We start from the raw sequence: 22,022 nt of genomic DNA, 5'->3' as shown, positions 1-22,022 counted from the left end.
AGGTTGTGCCTGATTGATTATTGCATTAGTTCTGATTGGGAATTTGGAAATATTTTATCATCAAGATCAGTGTTTCTCAATTGCTGGTCCACATTCATTAAATAAGTTATTGTTATGTGACACCTCCAAGAACTCATCACAAGAGGACACACTGTTTTGTTCCACTATACATAATTCACTGAATCTTCCATCTATTACTACCTTCAACAAATAACACCATCTACCACCAACAGTATTTCTTGAATTTGTAAATTGTGTATGTTCTCATTGTTCTTGCTCATTGTTATGTGATACCTGTTATAATACCAATAAACCATTCTGTTATAAATCTTAGAATATGCTGCACTAATTCATAATACCTAAGGCTTTTTTATTTATTTATTTTTTTAAGCCTCATGGAAGTCAAGGAGTTCAGCTGTTGGTTTGTGTGCTGACTTTATCAAGCCATGCATGTTTGATAGCTTTATTGATGATGGGACTTTTTGAACTACAAGAATCTTTAGGAATTCATATTTTTCCACTGTCATGGTTGCTAATTTCTCAGTTTCCAGCACCACCTAGCCTTACCGTCATAGGCCTTTTTGCATCTGTAACTGCCATATTGTCAGCTGGAAAAGCAAGGCAAGTAAATTTATAATAAATTATAGTTTGGATTGATATTTTGGTATTTGTGTAAATAGTATATATCTTCCTGCATTGAATCAACAACCTGCATCCATGTATTCAGTTCACCATGGAAAAGGAGAGGTTGTTTTTTTTTTGGGGGGGGGGGTACTCTTCTTGGACATCCTACTACCTGCACAGCCTGTAGTAAAGTACTTTGTTTACTTCACACATCTACATCCGACTTCAGCTCATCATGCTCTCCCAGAAAATTGGGATTGTCAAGTCCTTAATTAATAGAGCACATATCATTTGTTCTCCTTCATCCTTACGACAAGAGCTTCCTACCATCAAAACTTCATGACTATTAAATTATTTCAGGAATTTATAACGTATACTGGAATATTAATTGAAAGAAACTAATAAATACTTCCTATATTTCGGCAGTGTCACATTGCCATCTTCATGGGAACATAAAACTATGACGCAGGCACTACAAAGAGCAAATAATGAGGCAGAAGAGAGAAAGCTAGCGTTTTTCCTAGAGTCCTAAAGGTGCTTCCCCCCCCCCCCCCCCCCCAACTGGCTATATTGGGTTGTCTTGGCTGTCGTCTTGGCTGTCAGGCTGAAGTTCTCAAGATGCAATCTTCCCAAATTTGGGAAGCTTGCATTTTGAGAACTTCAGCCCAACAGCCAAGACAACTCAATTCCTGAAATAATTTAATAGTCATGTGTTACCAACGTATAAGCCTATCTACAATCATCAAAACTTCAATGGAATCATGTGGTTGCAACCCTCATCAATTCAACAGATAATAAACTCTATTTTCCTAGACTGGAGGATTCTTCAATAGAATGCAGGATTCCATATATTTCTGGCATTTCAGAACCTATAGGCAGAATCTTGAAGTTCCACCTGATACCCACATTTTCCTCTCAGCAGAATTTAGGAATTCTCCTAAATCTTTTACCACCTACAAAAAGACAGACTTTTGCTTTCATCTCTAGATTGTGTTTACAAAATTTTGAACAGACAGTCCACCCATTCTGTGAAAAATGACTTAGTGAACACAAGTGCTATGTTTGAATACCTTAATTAAACCTCAAAAGTCTAGTCTTGCACAGCATGTGGGTTGGAACCAAATATAGCCTTTGGAACGAGGCTCACCTTTTCATAGAAGCAGTTTTAAATACAAATGTCTCTTCAAAGAGAGTTCTGAGGCCCCTGTTACACCAGCTTCATTTGAATCTGAATGAGTGCCTCTCTCTTCCCCTTCAAAAGTCTGGACAATCCTCATCCTATGATAAATATCAGAAATAATTCATTATTTTGATATGATGTGATCCCTCTAGCACATAGCATTTGCTGTTATTGGTTAATCAGTAACAACACTAACAATAACCAAATGTCCACTAAATACCTCAATTGTGTCCTTGGTGGGCAGTTACCAATCTCATTTTCATTCATTAACACCATTTTGTCATAATCATTCTTCTTTCTACTTGCTGCATATTGAAAAAATTCTGTAAGATTTTTCTTAGCCAAATTTGCTAATTTCTACTCATAATGCACTTTTGCTGTCCTTGCCAACTGAGTCACCTTCCTGGTCTTTATACTCTTTGTGCAACTAATTATTACCATTACTTATTTTGTATTCCTTCACAGTGCCTTCTTCTGGATTTCATGCATAATCCCATCATTCATTCATTTGACACCTACCTTATTCAGCCTTTGACCTTCAGAATACATTCAAACATTGATGCTGTTAAGCATTTCTTTGTCATTTCCCAAGCAGCATTTGTTTCCTTTCTGCTGAACTCCTCATTCCATTCTATAGCTCCAAGCTCTCTCACAAGCTTATTATAATCACCAGCCTTGTAATTCCACATATATCCTTTCCTCACAGAAGTCTTTATATGGTTCGCTACAACCCAGGTGATCACTGTTGCCAACTGGAGGGAAGTAGAACACTCCACTCACAATCACATCCTGTGATGAAATTATCAAATCTAAGCCTTTTGATCCTTGCTTGTCCTTTTTTATATATTGACTAAGATAGTTCTCTCAAAAACTCAATTTTCCTTATTCCCAAATTCATTCCATTCTATATATTACCATAATTAAAATCAGCCTTTACATTCTCTAACCTATAGCAACATCCAACTAAATATCTCTTCCTGTTGACTTCCACTTCACATCATACTACCTCAAAACCATTACCAATATTTACCTCTTGTTTTCTCCACCTTATGTGGACATAATTCCCCTTCTATTATCAGTAGCACCCCTCCCCCTTGTTGTCCTTTCTATACAGTCATCCCTCAACTTACGTCCGTTCGAAGATACTTCTGTGATTCCACAAGGGAATAAACAACATTTTCGGCTATACTTTTAAAAGGGAGCATAAAGTAAAAAGGTTTCTATTTAGCAACAGTGCATCATGCGCAGTGGCAACAGCGCATTCAGCGGTAACCTCCCTTAGCAGTCAGCACATATCTTCAACTGTTCCTCTGCTGGTTATGCCCATCAATGTAATCGCACATGATTTTGGATGGTCTCATTCTACAGGTACGACCATTTTGAAAAATAAGGATAAAATCGTACAGGCTGTGAATGGATCAGCTTCCATTAAATCGACGATAGTGAAGCAACGATAAGGTTCTATTGGTGATATGGAAAAGCTACTTCTATCATGTATAGAGGACCTGACCCAAAAGTGCATATCCCTTAGCACCATGACGTAACTGCTAAGGCACTAAGTCTCTTCAACATGTTGATGGAGAAAGCAGGACCCGATTACGACTACAAATTCAACTTCTTCTGGTTGGTTAATGAGATTCAAACAGCGTTTTGCGCTGCATAAAATGTATGGTGAATTTTCAAGTGCTGATGAGAAGGCTGCCAAGGAGTTTGTGGAGAAATTGGATAAAATTATTACGGAGGAAAATTATTTGCCACAGCAAACATTTAATATGGATAAGACCTCCTGTTTTGGAAAAAAAATGCCGGAGCGGACAATTCATCCACAAAAAGCGAAAATCTATGCTTAGTTTCAAAGCTCTTAAAGACCGTGTTACTATTCTGTTAGAGGTGGCTGGATATGGCACAGTGAGAATCCACGAGTCTTCAAAAACATTAGGAAGCATACTCCTCTAGTTCATTATCGGAGCTATATTGGATGACTCAAAAATTGTTTGTAGATGCCTTAATCAACTGTTTTGCTAATGAAATGGAAAGTTATTGTGTGAAAGAAAATGTAGAATTCAAAATTTTATTAATTCTAGTTAATGCTCCTAGTCATCTGTCTTATATCGGTGATTTTCACCAAATTCAAGGTCATGTTTCTCTCTCCAAACACTATTTCATTGATCCAACTGATGGATCAGGGAGTTCTTCAGTGTTTAAGGTTTATTATCTATGGAGAACTTTTTCACAAGCAATTTCTGCCACTGAAGGAATGACCAGACTCTCATGCAATTCTGGAAAGCTTTCAATATCATCATCATCATCATCAAATTCCTGCCATGTACCCTCAAGGGGTGTACAGGATATGACAGTACTACATGAAAAAATTACATCATTACTAACTTCCTATCTACAATTTTCCTCCAAATCAGTCTGTTACTTGTCAAGACTACAACATTATCAGATCTTATTTCTATCGTCTAAGGCACTTTGTACCGTATCAATCCACCTATATCTTGGTCTTCCTCTGGGTCGTTTTCCTGCCAACCTGGCAGAGAACACTTGTTTTGCTAATCTTTCCTCTCCCATTCTATTTAAGTGACCATACCATCTGAGATTAGCTCTGCTAACGCATTCCTGGATGCTGACAATGTCAAGTTCTTTCCTAATATCCTCATTTTTAATATGATATTGCCATTGATGCCATCTGTTCACGCCTCTAATCTTTCTCAGGACTCTCATATCTGCGGTCTCTAGTCTTTGGTCAAGTGTTTTACTTCTGACCCAGCTCTCAGATCCATAAGTTAAAATTGGTTTGAACACAGTCTTGTATACAGCTAATTTAGTGTTCCGACTAATTTCTTTCTTATTCCATATGAATTTATTCAATTGACTTCCCACCATACCAGCTTTGCTGATTCTGTTGTCTATTTCTATATTTAGTTTACCATCTTCAGTAAAAATTGTGCCTAAGTAGCTGAAATGTTTTACTTGTTCCACAGGTTCTCCATTCACAACACAGTTGACATTTTCAATGATTCTGCCTATTTTCATTGTCTTTGTCTTTTTATTGCTGACCTTCATACCATATCTATTACAACAGCTATTCAATTTAGTCAGAGAATCTTGCAGACTTGTAGCGGATTTATTTAGAAGTATAACATCATCCGCATAAAGCAAAGAGCTGACAAAGAGCTTTCAATATTTATCATGCTATTAAAAATATTGCTGTGGCTTGGGATGAAGTGACCTCTCAATGTATGAGTGGCATATGAAAAAGACATTAAAAAGATTTGTGCATGATTTTAGAAGTTTTGAAAAAAAAATGAAGACCTTTGTAAATTGAGTGAAGAAATAGTGGGCCTAGCAAGCAATCCGAATCTCGAAGTGAATGATGACGACATAGTTCAACTCACAGAAAGTGTCCCTGAAGAGTTGATCCACGAAGAAATGGTCGAAGGAACAATGTCTTGCAGAAAAGGAAGAGGGAAAAGAGAAACAAGAAGAAGTAGTTAAACAATTTACAGTGAAGGGTCTTGCAGAAGTGTTCTCTGCAATTAGCAATGTTCTCAAAATGGCTGAAGACATGGAGTTCAATGTTGAACGCTGCTTATTAGTAAAAACAAAAGTGCACGATCCGTTTGCTTGCTATAAAGAAATTTATGATGAAAAGAAGAGGAGGAGGAGGAATAAGCAAAGCATATTGGACATTTTCATTAAAAAAATAAATAAAATTCGAAGGTTACACCAGAAGAGCCGCAGCCTGGTCCTTCACATAGGGGAGGTAATGAAGATATGATTGTGGAAGAAGATTTAGGTGATTATTCTCCTGTTTTATAGTGGCAGTAATGCACAGTACAGTTTTATAATAAGGTTTAAAAATTAAAATGACAGTATACTATTATGGTTAAGTCCCTAACCCCTATAACACTGTTGATTTAATGTATTGACTTATGTCCTGCCAGATGGAATGGAATCCCGGTGTAAGTCGAGGGATGACTGTACTTGCAAAAAAACATCATATTCCTGTCAGGATATCATCCTCTTTCTCCTACATTTCACTTATTCTGACAATTTTTGAATAAATATACTCAGTCGTTGAAACAATTTCATCTCCCTAATTTCTGATGCTCCTGGTATTTGTAAATGAACGTAACAGTTCACTTTTAGATCTGTAAGCAGTCCTACCCATGCCACCTTTTGGTTGCAATTTCCTTACACCAATCGTCGTCATCCTCTGAACCCAACCTATATATATCTCTTCAGACTACAACCCAGGCCATCCCATTCTTATGCTGATCATTTCCAGACACACATTAACTACTACTTCCGGCATCCACTCTCCTTATGCAATGTCTTCCTGTCACCATCCCCATTTCACAAACATTTATTCTGTTCTACTCTGCTAATCTTTCAGCATATCTTACTTTCTCTGATCTCTTGCTCAATTTACTCATTGCACTTCTTTCTAGCAATAGTTTATCCAACTATAACTCACGTCAAACTCATTTAAATGCAGTCTGTCATTTTTGTGCAAATTCATTCTTCCCTTAAATGCATGTCACATATCTACATGCTGCATTACCATCTTCTGACACAGCCTGCATGCTTTAATTACTTGTGTCACGCTGTTATCTTTCACTTCCTTCAGTAACCGGTATCCATCCATATACATTCTCCTTATGCGCAATGAAATCATATGCTTCCCATTTCACTAACTCTTGCTCATTTACTTCTCATGTCCAAAACATCCATTAACATCATCTTGTCATAATCATTCTTCTTTGTACTTGCTGCATATTGAAAAAAACTCTCTAAGATTTTTTTGGCCCGATTTGCTCATTTCTGGCATCAAATATCTTTCTCACTTGCCCTCCTGGAAAACAAACCTTGTTGAGTCTCTCATTAAACAACATCTCGAATAATGGAATCTCCTACATCGCTGTTCTCAAGTTATCATTCATCACCTCTTTTTCTCTGCTTTCCTTCATTCTATCCTGTTGCAATCTTTCATTCTTTTCCACCAAAATACTGTTGCATACTCATTTCATTTCTTGTTCTGAACCACTAGTTCTTCGAATTTTGCATCCCCACAATTTCACTCTGTGTTGCTCCCTGCTGTCTTACTTCCTCTCATTCTGCTGTTCCTTTCTTTTTCTTCCTCATCTTCTTGTTTGCTTCTGTTACCTCATTCCAACTTTCTTTCACCTCAATCTCTCAATTTTGTTTTTTCATTTGTATGTTCTTTCGCTTCCACATTCTCGCTTACTTTCATTCTGTGAGTGTTTCACATTCACTGATAACTCAGACCAACCAAATTCTCACTATATATAGACTCATACCTTCTCTTGCTTACTGTTCAATCTCTCTGCAAACTTATCCTCCTCGTTTTGCAATGTATACATGTTGCACTCATGACATCGAACTATTCTCACAAAATCTTGAAATATAAGGATGATGTCTTATGCATTGGAGAAAAAAGGCAGTATTATCATTACTTCATTTAATAACTGCAGGCTGCATTTCACAATAGAATATGAACAAGAAAACTTTTAATTGCTTTCATCTAATGCTAACTAGATCAAGCAACCATATCAACACCAAACTGACCAAGAAGCTAATGTATTTTGAATCCTATCCCTGTTCTAGAAAAACCTTATTTTGATGCACTTTATAAATGCCTATAAGTTTTTCCATAGTCCCAAAAGATCAATAAATCAAAAACCTCAAAAAGATCTTTTAACAAATCATATCCATAACAACTAATTGATTTTGCTAATAACTTAGCAAAAATTTGTGCAATCTCCTTCAAAATATTTAGGTTTCACTATGTGCTTTACAATACATGTTTAAACAATCATATTTACAATGAACTAAAATTAGCAAATCCTTTCATAATCCCAATTTTAAGTCCCATATGCAGAAAGGATTGTAATAAACTGAGAAGGCAGTGTCTTTTCAGTTTGTTATAATTTTTGGCAGTGCCTTGCAGAAGAAACTTCATGGTAAGATCAACAGAACGTGGAATTGGAGGATGGGGTGCCTAAAGAAAACTTTATCTGAAATACAGTGGAGTTGTTAACAAACTTGGAGGAATCTGTTTGCAAACTAAATTTGTAACATGGATTGGAGAGTGACTAATGGACATATCAGAAAGTGATGTTATGGTGGTGTTGAGTTGTTCGATTGGATGGTGACCAGGGGTGAATCATAGGGTTCTGTACCTGGCCATTATTAATGATTGGGGGGGGGGTTAGATTTATATACTCATTCATGTGGCTGTAAAGACATTTTTCAAAATTTGTGTTAATAACTGGCAAGAACTAATAAATAAAATAAATTAAACTTTATTAAACCTACAGTTACTCAATTGATTTTATGTACCCTTTGATACAGGTACTTATTTTACATACGAGTAAATAACTAGAGATGTAAAGCATATCACAGTATGCAATAAAAAAAGACTATGGTAAAATAAATTATGTAAAAGGCAAGTGTACTAGTTGGTATTGATGTATTGTGCAGTGTAATGTATATCACTACCAAGGTCTGTAAATGTGAGATTTTTGATGAATGAAAGCCATATGCGACGTTTAGTAACAGACCTTGGCTGTGATATACATTACACTGCACAGTACATCAATACCATCTAGTACACTTGCCTTTTACATAATTTTGAACTATAGCCTTCTTTTTTTATTGCATACTGTGATGATGATTTAATAGAATAAAATATATGTAAAAAAAAATAAAAAAAACTTCCAAGTACCTAGTGGTTCCAGAGCCCTGAAAGATTCATAAACCATTCATAAACCTTTAATAATACCCATTATAGATGCCAGAGATTCACCTACCTCCAATTAGCCAGATATCTATCTTCTGGTAGCACTTCATTGAAAGAACATAGGAAATAGAACCATCAGACCTAGCAAGCTTAGATGTTGTGCTAACCTATTCACAAACATACCTGGAGAAGAAACTATTCAGACACTTCATAGAAAATTCTTTGTTTGAGGATAGATACTGAAAACAAACAGTCCTGCTATTCCCCCCCCCCTCCCTATTTCTACTTCTAGCTAACTTATGAAATCCTTCGAAAACTTCAAACATGCTGTTACATGGTGATGATATTTTGTATGGTCAAATTCAAGTGTAAACTGCTAAGACAATTCTTGAATGAAGTTCATTTAATTCAAGTTAATAAAGCTTAACTTGAAAACCGCAAGAAGTTACCTTTCCTTCAAGGTGATTTCTTGCATTTATTGTTCAATATACAAAACCCCACCAACACTGGTAGATTCCTCCATGCTTTTTCTTATCAGCATCACCCCCTTACAGGAAGAAGGAATAATCAAAACACTAAGGATCAGAACATACATCTCCAGCAACAGGTAAAAGTAAAGAACTTCTTTCCCTTAGGCCAGGATTTTACAACACCTTCCCCAAAATATTGATAAATAAGGCTTTAAAGTTCAGTATCCCTTTCTTACATCAGACAAACTTTCTCAGTTGCTGTAAAGTCTTGAGATAAAAGTAGTTTCATGCCACTATATAAGATTTCCAGATTCTTAGCCTATGAGAATTTGGAGTTAATAATTTGTATGGTTCCCCCTTCTCCTACCCTGAAGAAGCTTCAGTTACAAGATTCAGTTAATGCATTTGTTGTATCAGTCAAACAAGGCAAAGAAACAAATCTACATGTCAGAAGATTTTAAAGATGTCAAAAAGAAAACATATCTGGTTTAGTTTTTTACACAACTAGTGAGGACCATATAGTACTATATCATCAAATTCCTGACATGCACCTTTAAAGGGATGTACAGGATATGATAGTACTACATGAAAAATTTACATCATTACTAACTTCCTATCTACAATTTTCCTCCGAATCAATCTGTTACCTGTCAAGACTCCAACTTTGTCAGCTCATATATTTCTATCTTCTAAGGCACTTTTTACCATATCAGTCCACCTATTATCTTGGTCTCCCTATGGTCTTTATCCTGCCAACCTGGCAGAGAACACTTGTTTTGCTAATCTTTCCTCTCCCATTCTATTTAAGTGACCATATCACCTGAGATTATCTCTGCAAACACATTCCTGGATGCTAACAATGTCAAGTTCTTTCCCAGTTTTAATATGATATTGCCATTGATGCCATCTGTTCATGCCCCCTAATCTTTTTCAGGACTGTCATATCTGTGTTCTCCAGTCTTTGGTCAAGTGTTTTACTTCTAACCCAGCTCTCAGATCTACAGGTTGTCCCTGAATTCATGGCCCAAACATGAGAGGACGGTAGTACACACCGAAACTACCAATATTCGTAATAAAAATATGTGGCTGCAAACGCAGTGAGGAGTCGGAAATGAAAGACAGACACAGGTTTCCAGAGTGACATTTATTGGAGATCATTACAACAAATGCTCAAACGTCCGTCCACCAATGTTGATACACACAGCACAGCGGTGGAGTAGTGATTGTCGTACCTGCTCATAAACACCAGGCTTTGCGCACATCGCTGGCTGGGGTGGACAGTTGGGCTACCAGATCCTCTGTGGACTGCACAGGCATCTCATACATGACACTCTTCAAATGTCCCCACAGAAAAAAAATTGAGACAAGAAAGATCGGGCAATCTGGGGGCCACCGTGCCCAATCTATCGGTTCCCAAATGTGGCATTAAGATGTTGGCACATGTCCATGCTGAAATGGGCGGGTGCCCCATCTTTCTGGAACCATATACAGGAGCAGATGGTGACTTGAACATCCTGAAGCAATTCCGGCAAAACCTGTTGCAGAAAAATACGGTACGTTCGCCCATCGAGGCAGTCCGGCAGTAGGTAGAGTCCAATTAAGTAGTCATGCACAATCCCCGCCCAGACATTGACGGCGAACAGTTGCTGGTTCGACTGTGGACGTGTACCATGGGGGTTCTAGGACGCCCACAAATGCACATTATGGACATTGACTACACTTTCACGTGAGAAAGTTGATTCATCCATAAAGAGCACATGGGTGGGAAATCGGGCTGTACGACACTTTGCTGCAGGAACCACTAGGGCAAAATCCATGCTCAGGGGATAATCAACAGCTGTCAATGCCTGCACTGGCTGCAAGTGGTGGGGGGGGGGGGTAGCCCTTCTTCATGCCGTACTCGCCAGACACTGTTCTGATCTGCTGCATATACACACCCTGTATATGCGGCGGATCGCATACTTGTACCTGGGTTATCTGTCACCATACACAAGATGTCCTTGCTCATAGCTGGCGTTCTGACTGTCCATGCTCGTCCGGCATCATGTCGACTTACGTGGAAGGTGCCTGCCTCACACAGCTGACGGTGCAGTCCCGCAAACTAGAAGAACAAAATATTAGATAATATGGAACGACTGATTAGTAACTAATTTGGAGGAAGATATCTTTTTATATAGTAAATTTAATCATGTAGTATACTGTCATATTATCCCATACACCTTGAGGGTACATGTCAGGAAATTGATGATGTATTTCTTTTGTTTCTTACCGATATATTTTATCTCTTAGGCTGTTTACTTCTATATAGATAATATAAGAATGCTCGTGACAAAGTACTGTTGGCACTCAAAACTAGTTATTTATAGATTGAATAAAATTTTTAGCTTTGCATTAGGAACACTCACTTAATAATGCATTGGTCCACCTCTCTGTGCAATCAAGGCTTACACACGCCTGGGAACAGATTCCACAAGTTGTCAAACAACCTTCGTGTATAACTTGACCAATGTCCACTGCAGCAATTCCATCAGTTCACACTCATTCATTGAAGGAGGATCAGTAGTTCTCACACCCAGATCTAGCATATCTCACACGTGTTCAATTGGATTAAAGTCAGGGAGTTTGTGGGCCAAGGCAGTGTAGCAAATTCGTTGTCATGTTCCTCCAACCACTCAGTAGTCGTATGAACCCAATGATAAGGTGTGTTGTACAGTAGACTTCCTGCAGATATAGATGGAGATGGTCGGCTAACAGGTTTCTGTAGTGTTTGTGAGATGATAACCAACAGACCTAGGCATGCCAGGAAAAAAGCTCCCCACCTCCACCAGCTTGTTGAACCTCAACTATGTAACCAGGGCCATTCAGCATGGTGCAGCAGCAAACAGGGCTCATCACTCCAGATGACCTTCTTCCATCTGTCAAGAGTCCATTGCTGACATTTGTTGGCCTATGTAAGATGTCATATGTCATGTCTGGGTGTCATCATGGTACCCTTGTTGGTTTTCAGCTGTGGAATCCCCAGGCATAGCAAGGTGCCCATTTCCACATACGCATGGTGCATGTGGAAATGGATCGAACTGCCCTGCTGTTGTACTGGTGGGTGACACGTCGTTGCAGATACCAATCGTGATACCCAACTCCGTGGCTCACCAATGAGATCCTTCTGCTGGATGTCTGTTCATGGTTAATCCAGTCCTAGTACACCTTGACGCAGTAGTTTGGGAGAATAGGTACTTCCGTACTACTCGGGCTAATAGACCGATGCATTTCTTTGTCCCCAGCTGGTAAACAGCCAGGTGTGTAGCAACACCCTACTATGTATTTCATGCTATTATTCCCCACCAGATAGCTTCAAACTTATTGCTGCATGGGACATTAAGACCTTTGTATTTAACTCCCTCCTATTCTAACATTCCAATACTTTTTACATTCAATTCAAGTTGCTACATCCCATTCTAAGAACCAGTTTCAGTAATACCAACAATTTTATCATTATTATCAAATTCCTGCCATGTGTACCCTCGAGGAGGTGTACAGGATATGATAGTACTACATGAAAAATTTACATCATTACTAACTTCCTATCTACAATTTTCCTCCCAATCAGTCTGTTACTTGTCAAGACTCTCAACATTATCAGATCTTATATTTCTATCGTCTAAGGCACTTTGTACCATATCAATCCACCTATATCTTGGTCTTCCTCTGGGTCATTTTCCTGCCAACCTGGCAGAGAACACTTGTTTTGCTAAGATTTCCTGCTCATTCTGTTTAAGTGACCATACCACCTGAGATTAGCTCTGCTAACACATTCCTGGATGCTGACAATGTCAAGTTCTTTCCTAATATACTCATTTTTTAATATGATATTGCCAGTGATGCCATCTGTTCACTCCCCAATCTTTCGCAGGACTCTCATATCTGCAGTGTCTAGTCTTTGGTCAAGTGTTTCACTTCTGACCCAGCTCTCAGATCCATAAGTTAAAACTAGTTTGAACACTGACTTGTATACAGCTAATTTAGTGTTCCGACTAATTACTTGAGACTGCCTGCCATTCAAGAAGATTAACCTCGTATTTAGTGTTGAATACTATGGCTACTCCTTCTTTTCCTTGATTGTCATTGCCTGAATATAACATCATCATCATCATCATCATCATCAAATTCCTGCCATGTACCCTCAAGGAGTGTACAGGATATGATAGTACTACATGAAAAAAATTACATCATTACTAACTTCCTATCTACAATTTTCCTCCAAATCAGTCTGTTTACTTGTCAAGGCTTCAACATTACCAGATCTTATATTTCTGTTATCTAAGGCACTTTGTACCATATCAATCCACCTATATCTTGGTCTTCCTCTGGGTCGTTTTGCTGCCAGCCTGGCAAAGAACACTTGTTTTGCTAATCTTTCTTCACCCATTCTGTTTAAGTGACCATACCACCTGAGATTAGCTCTGCTAACACATTCCTGGATGCTGACAATGTCAAGTTCTTTCCTAATATACTCATTTTTTAATATGATATTGCCAGTGATGCCATCTGTTCACTCCCCAATCTTTCGCAGGACTCTCATATCTGCAGCGTCTAGTCTTTGGTCAAGTGTTTCACTTCTGACCCAGCTCTCAGATCCATAAGTTAAAACTAGTTTGAACACTGACTTGTATACAGCTAATTTAGTGTTCCGACTAATTACTTGAGACTGCCTGCCATTCAAGAAGATTAACCTCGTATTTAGTGTTGAATACTATGGCTACTCCTTCTTTTCCTTGATTGTCATTGCCTGAATATAACATCATCATCATCATCATCATCATCAAATTCCTGCCATGTACCCTCAAGGAGTGTACAGGATATGATAGTACTACATGAAAAAAATTACATCATTACTAACTTCCTATCTACAATTTTCCTCCAAATCAGTCTGTTTACTTGTCAAGGCTTCAACATTACCAGATCTTATATTTCTGTTATCTAAGGCACTTTGTACCATATCAATCCACCTATATCTTGGTCTTCCTCTGGGTCGTTTTGCTGCCAGCCTGGCAAAGAACACTTGTTTTGCTAATCTTTCTTCACCCATTCTGTTTAAGTGACCATACCACCTGAGATTAGCTCTGCTAATGCATTCCTGGATGTGCTGACAATGTCAAGTTCTTTCCTAATATTATCGTTTTTAATATGATATTGCCATTGATGCCATCTGTTCACGCCTATAATCTTTCTCAGGACTCTCATATCTGCGGTCTCTAGTCTTTGGTCAAGTGTTTTACTTCTGAGCCAGCTCTCAGATCTTAAGTTAAAACTGGTTTGAACACTGTCTTGTATACAGCTAATTTAGTGTTCTGACTAATTTCTCTCTTATTCCATATGAATTTATTCAATTGAATTCCTACCATACCAGCTTTGCTGATTCTGTTGTCTATTTCTATATTTAATTTACCATCTTCAGTAAAAATCGTGCCTAAGTAGCTGAAATGTTTCACTTGTTCCACAGGTTCTCCATTCACAACACTGTTGACATTTTCAATGATTCTGCCTATTTTCATTGTCTTTGTCTTTTTATTGCTGACCTTCATACCATATCTATTACAACAGCTGTTCAATTTAGAGAATCTTGCAGACTTGTAGCGGATTTATTTAGAAGTATCATCCGCATAAAGCAAAGAGCTGACATTAACATCTCCAATTTTGATATCATGTTTAATACCACTTTCCTTTATAATGTGATCCATATAGATAATGAATAACAGAGGGGATAATGTACATCCTTGTCTCACACCAGATTTAACATTAAACCATCTTCCTGTACTTCCTTCAATTCTCACTGCTGACTTACAACTCAAATAAAGACTACGTATTGCTTGATATAATGCCCCATTGACACCATATAACTGTAGCGTATTGAATAGCTTCTCTCTTGGCACCTTGTCATATGCCTTTTCCAAATCGACAAAACTTAAATACAGATCTCTGTTATATTCCCATGCTTTGTCGACTATTTGTTGTAAAGTGAAGATCTGATCCTGACAGCCTCTATTTGGCCTGAATCCAGCTAGTTCTTCACCAAGCTTTTCTTCCACAATTCTTTTCAACCGTTTCTCAAGTATACTTGCATAGATCTTGCCAGGAACACTCAGTAGGGAAATACCTCTGTAATTCTCACATTCAGTTTTATTTCCCTTTTTATATATGGATACTATCAGAGCTCTACTCCAATCATTGGGAATTTGTCCCTCTGTCCAGGCTTTCTGAACTATGCAGTGTCCCACTGTAAGACTCTTATACCACCATACTTCAGCATTTCTGGTCGAATATCATTTACTCCTGCTGCCTTTCCACATTTCAAGCCTTTGATGGCTTTTTCTACTTGAAGTATGGATATCTATTCCTGACTGCATGCCTGGTCAGTGTTTTTTTACCACTGCGCTGTCATCACTGCTTGTTTCATTTAGCAGTTTTTCAAAGTAATTACTCCATACATCAAGGATATCTTTTTCTCCCATTTTCATGTCACCTTTATCATCTCTAACTCCTTTTACAGCACTCTTTCCTCCATTCCTAAGCTTCTTCAACAACCTCTAGATTATTTGCCACCTTCTTGATATTTATTTTCTATATTCTTGCCAAAGTCCTCCCATGACTTTTGTTTAGCTAGTTTTACACAGTGTTTAGCATTCTTGCATTTGTCTCTGTATTCTCTAAGAGAACAAGCTGACTTATTTGACAGGAACTTTTGATATGCTTTCTTCTTTTCCTTCACTGCCTGTTTAACTTCCTGTATCCACCATGGAGTTTTAATTTTTCTATCCTTGCAGACAACCTCACCACATGCCTCTCTGGCAGAATCAGTCAGTGTTTTCTTCAGAGTTTGCCACTGAATCTCCAAGGTTTGATTCCTGTTCTCAAACTCTTTCATTTTTTTTCTTCAATAATCTTTGTGTATTTTAGTTTACAGTTCACATCTGAGAGCTGCTCAACTTTTATTCGCTTTAAAACTTTCTTACATGTTATTCTTTTCAATGTGAAATTCAATTTTATCCTGCTCAAGAATAAATAGTGATCACTTCCAATTTCAAATCCTCTGTACACTCTGGTGTACTGCACCAGGGAGAAAACATCACTATCAACAATAACATAGTCAATGAGACTTTGATTATTCCTTGCCTCTTCTCTCCATGTGAATTTGTGCACATTTTTATGTTGAACATAGTGTTAGTAATAACCAGTCCATGTCCTGAGCAGAAATCCAACAGATATTTGCCATTATTATTAGCTTTGCTCTTTTCTCCAAATTTTCCCAAAATATTATTGTATGTCTCACAATCATTTCCTACTCTGCTATTTAAATCCCCAACAAGGACCAACTTTTCCTTTTAATTGTGTCAGTTGCTTTTTCTAAAGCGTCAAAAAATTCCTTCACTTCTACCTTAGTAGAACTTCTGTGGGACCATAGGCACAAATAAGTCTCATTGTCCAGTTCCCCATTCTCATATTTGCCAACATTACTCTACTTGAGACTGACTGCCATTCAAGAAGATTAGCCTCGTATTTTGTGTTGAATACTATGGCTACTCCTTCTTTTCCTTGATTGTCATTGCCTGAATATAACATTTTGTATTTATTGCTCAGAAAGATCTCGCCAGTTTTTGTCTTTTTTGTTTCAGCAACCCTATTATGTCGATCTGGTACTTATCTAAATCCTCAGCTAGCTCCATTTCTTTGCCATTCAGGCTTCTTGTGTTGATAGTACCGATCTTTAACTCTGGTGATGTTGAGTTGGTTTTTTTTTTTTTTTTTTAAGATTTGTTCCAGTAGCTGACTTTTCGCTGTTCGCCCTGGTTCCCTGGTGAAAACAACGGGGGGCTTGTTTAACCGGGCAATGCCCCAGCCGGCATGAAATTTTGTCATGTTATACCATCATTTTTTTTTATTTTGGTATAACCAATAAGAATACAATTTGGTCAGCTAAATCCCAAATTGCCAGCCCATCCTCGTTCGTTCAGTATCCAGGTAGATACCCAACAGGGTGCACCACGAGAAGGTGAGGATTGGACATTAGGTCAGAAGCCCTGGTCGGTTCTCCGCATTCCTTTAAAGGCTATGTGGAGGTCTCCTCTCAGTTATACAGCTTTGACCCTGAAGCATCCCTGAATATAACATTTTTTATTTATTGCTCAGAAAGATCTCGCCAGTTTTTGTCTTTTTTGTTTCAGTCACCCCTATTATGTCAATCTGGTACTTATCCAATTCCTCAGGTAGCTCCATTTCTTTGCCATTCAGTCTTCTTATGTTGATAGTACCGATCTTGAACTCTGGTGATATTGAGTTGGGGGTTTGTTTCAGTAGCTGACTTTTCACTGTTTGCCCTGGTTCCCTGGCAAAAACAACGGGGGGGGGGCTTGTTTAACCAGGCGATGCCCCTGTGGGCATGAAATTTTGTCATGTTGTACCATCATTTTGTATTTTGGTTTAAGCCAGTAAGAATACAATTTGGTTGATCAAATCTCAAATTGCCAGTGCATCCTCGTTCGTTCAGTATCCAGGTATATACCCAACAGGGTACACCACGAGAAGGTGAGGACTGGACATTAGGTCAGAAGCTCTGGTCTGTTCTTCCCATTCCTTTAAAGGCTATGTGGAGATCTCCTCTCAGTTATACAGCTTTGACCCTTTATGCCACATTGTATTCACCAGAACATGGTCAAGAATTATAGGGATTATTAATACTGATCTTGAACTTAATTTTGATAAAATGTCCACACTTAATGCTGGTTTTTTCCTCTTGAGCCACCAGTTCACTGCAGTCTCATTCGAAAGCTAACTGATTAGGTCTACCTCAAAGGTTCAATAAAGTAGATTGAAGTATTTTTCTCAGGTAAGTCTTATATCTTATATGGTGAAACCACTCAGCTATGATAGCATTCAATTTATTTTTAAAAAATAAGTTATAGTTGAAGCAGTGAGAATTTAAACTGAGTTAAAATAATTTATTATTATTAATTATATTTCACTAATGCAGGTTACGGAAAGTGGATGCCTTAATAGCACTTTCTTGGGTAGTTCTTCAAGGAGCATATTCATCATTAACATCGGATTGGTTTTCTAATATGAATTTTATCCTGTTACGTCCTGTGCTTGTATTTGATATTTTAATACTTTCGGTGGCTGCTGCCATGAGACAGATGCTTAGGTGGAATGCACTACCTCATAAATTTTTCAGGTAAGAGTGTGCTTTATTGTTTTAAAAAATAACAGTACAAGTTTTGCATTCTTTGTGTTTAAGACCTGATAAGATTTTTGCTATCTTCCCTGTTTCTTTCTTCAATAAATATACATAGTCTTCTGATTAACTCTCTCTACTTCACCTGGCATGTATGTTAACATGTTGATGACAGGCAGGGACAAATCATGTTGTACTGTACTGCTTGACCTTGGAACAGAGCAGGACTAAGAATTTCTTGTTTGCATATTGGGTGGGCATGCCACAAATTGTGGCATGTGCTTAAGCTGAAACCAAAATTGCATGTTGGGTGGGAATGTTTGTTTCAGCACATATTAGAAACCAAAAATTAAGAAAAATCCTATATTTGGTTGGTATTTTTAAAATACTAACAGGCATGAATATGTGAACTGACATTAATGAGGCATGAACCATGTGAGAATGATTGGCACACATAACAGAGGGAAAGAATAGATGGGTGAATACAAATACTTTCATTAGAAGCAAATGAATCAAGCTTGAATGAGCTTTGTATGGGCAGCATCTCAAAGAGTATCTCCTTTCATATGATCTCCAGCGCTTTTTCTATTAACCTTGTCATACTAGCATGAAAATAAACCTAAATAATTGTAGCATTACTGTGATTAAACAAAAACTTCCCCCCAAAATTAAAACAAAATCTCTTCCACATTCACTTCACCAACATTTGTGGTATCAACACCAACCTAAATGATGTGCAACATCACTTGCTGACATCCAAGCATGATCTTCTATTTTTGACTGAACCTCAGATCTCTGCCACACCAACCACACCCATCTTCTTATAACTTCTTAACTGTCCAAACTACACCCTATATGATGTCTTCTGCCCTAAGGGTGACACTTATGCTTTGTGTAATCTGACATTCCTTACGAGAGGATGTTTAATCTGGAATCTCCCCATTTTTACCTCCTTAGAGATTTCCCTCCCTCATTATCTCTCATTCATCTGCTGTCTCTACCATTTCTGAAAATCATTTTCATTTCTTTAACATCTTATCCATGAAGATTGATTTCATACAAGCTGGAAAATTAGCTCTAAGTAGCAATTTAAAACAGATCTATTCAATTCCTAATCAGGATCCCTTAGTCCTCTCCATGCACCCAACACTGGATCTTTTTTTTCATCAGTTCTCCTTCTAGTTAAAGAAGCATATCAGGAGTGGCTCAAGACAAAAATTCCCAGCTTCATTCACAGCCTATGCTGAAGCCTACAATACTAGCAAAATCATCATTAAAAAAGCTAAGTCTGACTTTGATAGAGCTAAAAACTCATCACTTGTGCCAATGAGAGTCATGCCTTCTCCCTTGGAAAAAACCATTGGTAATAACTTCTGTCCATCTGTCTTCTCTTCATTCAAATGGCAGCATTGCAACATCACCCAAAGATGAGGCTGACTTCTTAGCATCATTTTTGATCCAACTGACATAGGTGACAAAAGAAAATTATCTCCTTTACCCGAAACATTGCATCATATACCTCCTTTAGCTTTACATCAGAAAGAATCTAGAACAACATGGATACCAAAAAGTCTTCTGTGCTGATGGAATCCCACCAGTTGTGCTAAAGAGCAGTGGTGCTCCTGAGTTAACACCTGTTCTTTATCATCTATACATTATATTACACTGGCATCTATATTACAGCATGGAAGCAAGCCCATATACAAACAATTCCAAAAAAAAGTGGTAAGTTTCTGTAGCTATCAACCTTTTGCTCTCGCCTCTCATTATACAGAGTAATGGAGGTCACCAGCAATCAACTTATTCAATATCTGGAAAATTCTCAACCAATCAACTACCTCCAATATGGATTTTGCCATAAGACAAAGTTTTATATGCACTTATTAATCTGTGGTTGGAGTTTAGTTCTGCACTGTTGTAAACTCTGCAATTTTGGGCTAATCTCGCCTACTTTTCATTGATTAAAATAATGATTGATTTTGTGATCTTGTTCCGTTTGGATATTCCCAAGTTCATTTTCTTTCAAGTTTGTGTGGAAATTGCTCTCTAGACGGTTATGAGTGTTGTATTGTACATGAAAGACCCTATATTTTTTTGTGATTCCCAAAACATATGATCTCACTTATGCATAAAGATCTTCATCTAGGATGTACAGATTGTGTTTTGACAGTGTTGAGAAAACATTCTTGGTGTTTTTGTATGAAGTCTCAGTGGGTGCATAGGTACAATTTATTGTTACTATTTATATATTATAGGTACAATTTATTGTTGGGAGGGGGACTCGACAAATTTTGTTTGCCCACTCACCCATAGCAAGCAGATTTTGCTGCTGGTAATAATAATAATCGTATGATGATACACGGCAATGAGTCCCTTTTACGGGGAGGTACAGCACCATCTCAGTCCCCCCCCCAAAAAAAAAATTTTTATCTGGGCTCCGGAACCAGCATAGCTGATGAATCAGACCTATGGCTGGGTCAGTATTCCTGACTGTAATCCGTGTGTATGTTCACTGGACCGGTTTGCCTGCTTGCGGGATTTAGTTCAGTGGTTAGGACATTGTCATTTGAACAGATTAGTTTCGCCCTGTTGTATAGTGTCTTAACTCCATATTGTTGTGAGGAGGAGGAGGGGATTGTTACTGAATGTATCTGCCTGTATGGATGGGTTTTCTATAAACAGAAAAAACCAAGGTTCCATCAGGTTGGTGGGTGGCTAGTGTGTCTAGGAAAGGGAGGCTGCTGTTTTTTAATCTTTCTCTAGGGTGAACTTGATTCTGGGGTGTTGATTGTTTAAGTGTGTTAAGAAGGAGAGGAGCATATCAGAGCCATGTGGCCAAATAGCGAACACATCGTCAATGCTGCTGGTGAGTAGCTGCAGACACCAGACAAAACAGAATATTTTAACTTTAATATGGTTTCCACTAGGTGGAGATGGCTGGAGAATGTTGGCATCAGGAAGCCTTCAATAGAGAAAGATGGAAGCATATAGGAGAGGCCTATAACCATAAATGGCTATAAAAAAAGGGGGGGGGGAGCTAGAAAGGGAAAAAAGTATGTAATGGAAATTCTATTACTTATTGAGACATATTAAAAAAAAAAGGAGGGGTTTTGGGGCGTGTAGGAGTTTTCATAATTTGTCGAGCCCTGTATATATATTATAAACTCAAAAGATTTCTTATATGTATACACACTATCAGATGAATTAATCATGACTGTAAGAGTAAGCATATTGAGAAAGGTAAGTTTTGTGAGGTGCATTTTCTGTTTTTATGTTAATATGAAATTAATTTTTTTGCAGAAAGTTTTCTCATCAAAAAACACCTACAAAACCAAGTCCTATAAATCTGCAGAAATCCAGTTTTTCAAATAATTATTTGCACCAGTATGATAGCCTCCCACAACAGAAAATTCATTCCCCAAATTATCCTGATCCTCTATCCCGACTTGACAGGAGCCTTCAAGAATTTTATATATCAACACCAAAAAAACATTCATTTAATCAACATGGTAAGTTAGAATTTAAGCATATTTAAAATATTTTAATTTGAAAATAATATTTATATTGACTGGGTTTATAGTTGAATAACAAATGATAAGACAACAGCAGAAAATATCCAGAAAAAAATTTTCTGGCTTTGTCTTATTGCTAGGTAGGAAAATGGAGAAGATCTGCTCATCTGCTGCAACCCTCTTGCTAGAGGATGCTACTGGACGACGACGAGGAAAATCCATCACATTTCTGATTTTTTTT

At 37.7% G+C, this 22,022-nt stretch overlaps 1 protein-coding gene across 1 annotated transcript in view; it reads left to right on the top strand.

Moving 5' to 3' along the window:
• Nucleotides 1-22,022, top strand: part of LOC150109383 (uncharacterized) — a 139,943-nt gene that overhangs the window by 73,698 nt on the left and 44,223 nt on the right. The window contains exons 5-7 of the mRNA XM_090402269.1: nucleotides 392-621; nucleotides 18,069-18,269; nucleotides 21,570-21,778. Coding sequence (XP_090258395.1) covers nucleotides 392-621; nucleotides 18,069-18,269; nucleotides 21,570-21,778 — 640 coding nt within the window. The remainder of the gene's footprint in view (nucleotides 1-391; nucleotides 622-18,068; nucleotides 18,270-21,569; nucleotides 21,779-22,022) is intronic.

Source organism: Typopeltis vanoorti, chromosome 2 (genome assembly GCF_054136105.1).
Source record: "Typopeltis vanoorti isolate ZY-2024b chromosome 2, IOZ_Tvanoo_1.0, whole genome shotgun sequence".
Classification (NCBI taxonomy): Eukaryota; Metazoa; Arthropoda; class Arachnida; order Uropygi; family Thelyphonidae; genus Typopeltis; species Typopeltis vanoorti.
This window is presented reverse-complemented; position numbering and strand designations above follow the sequence as displayed.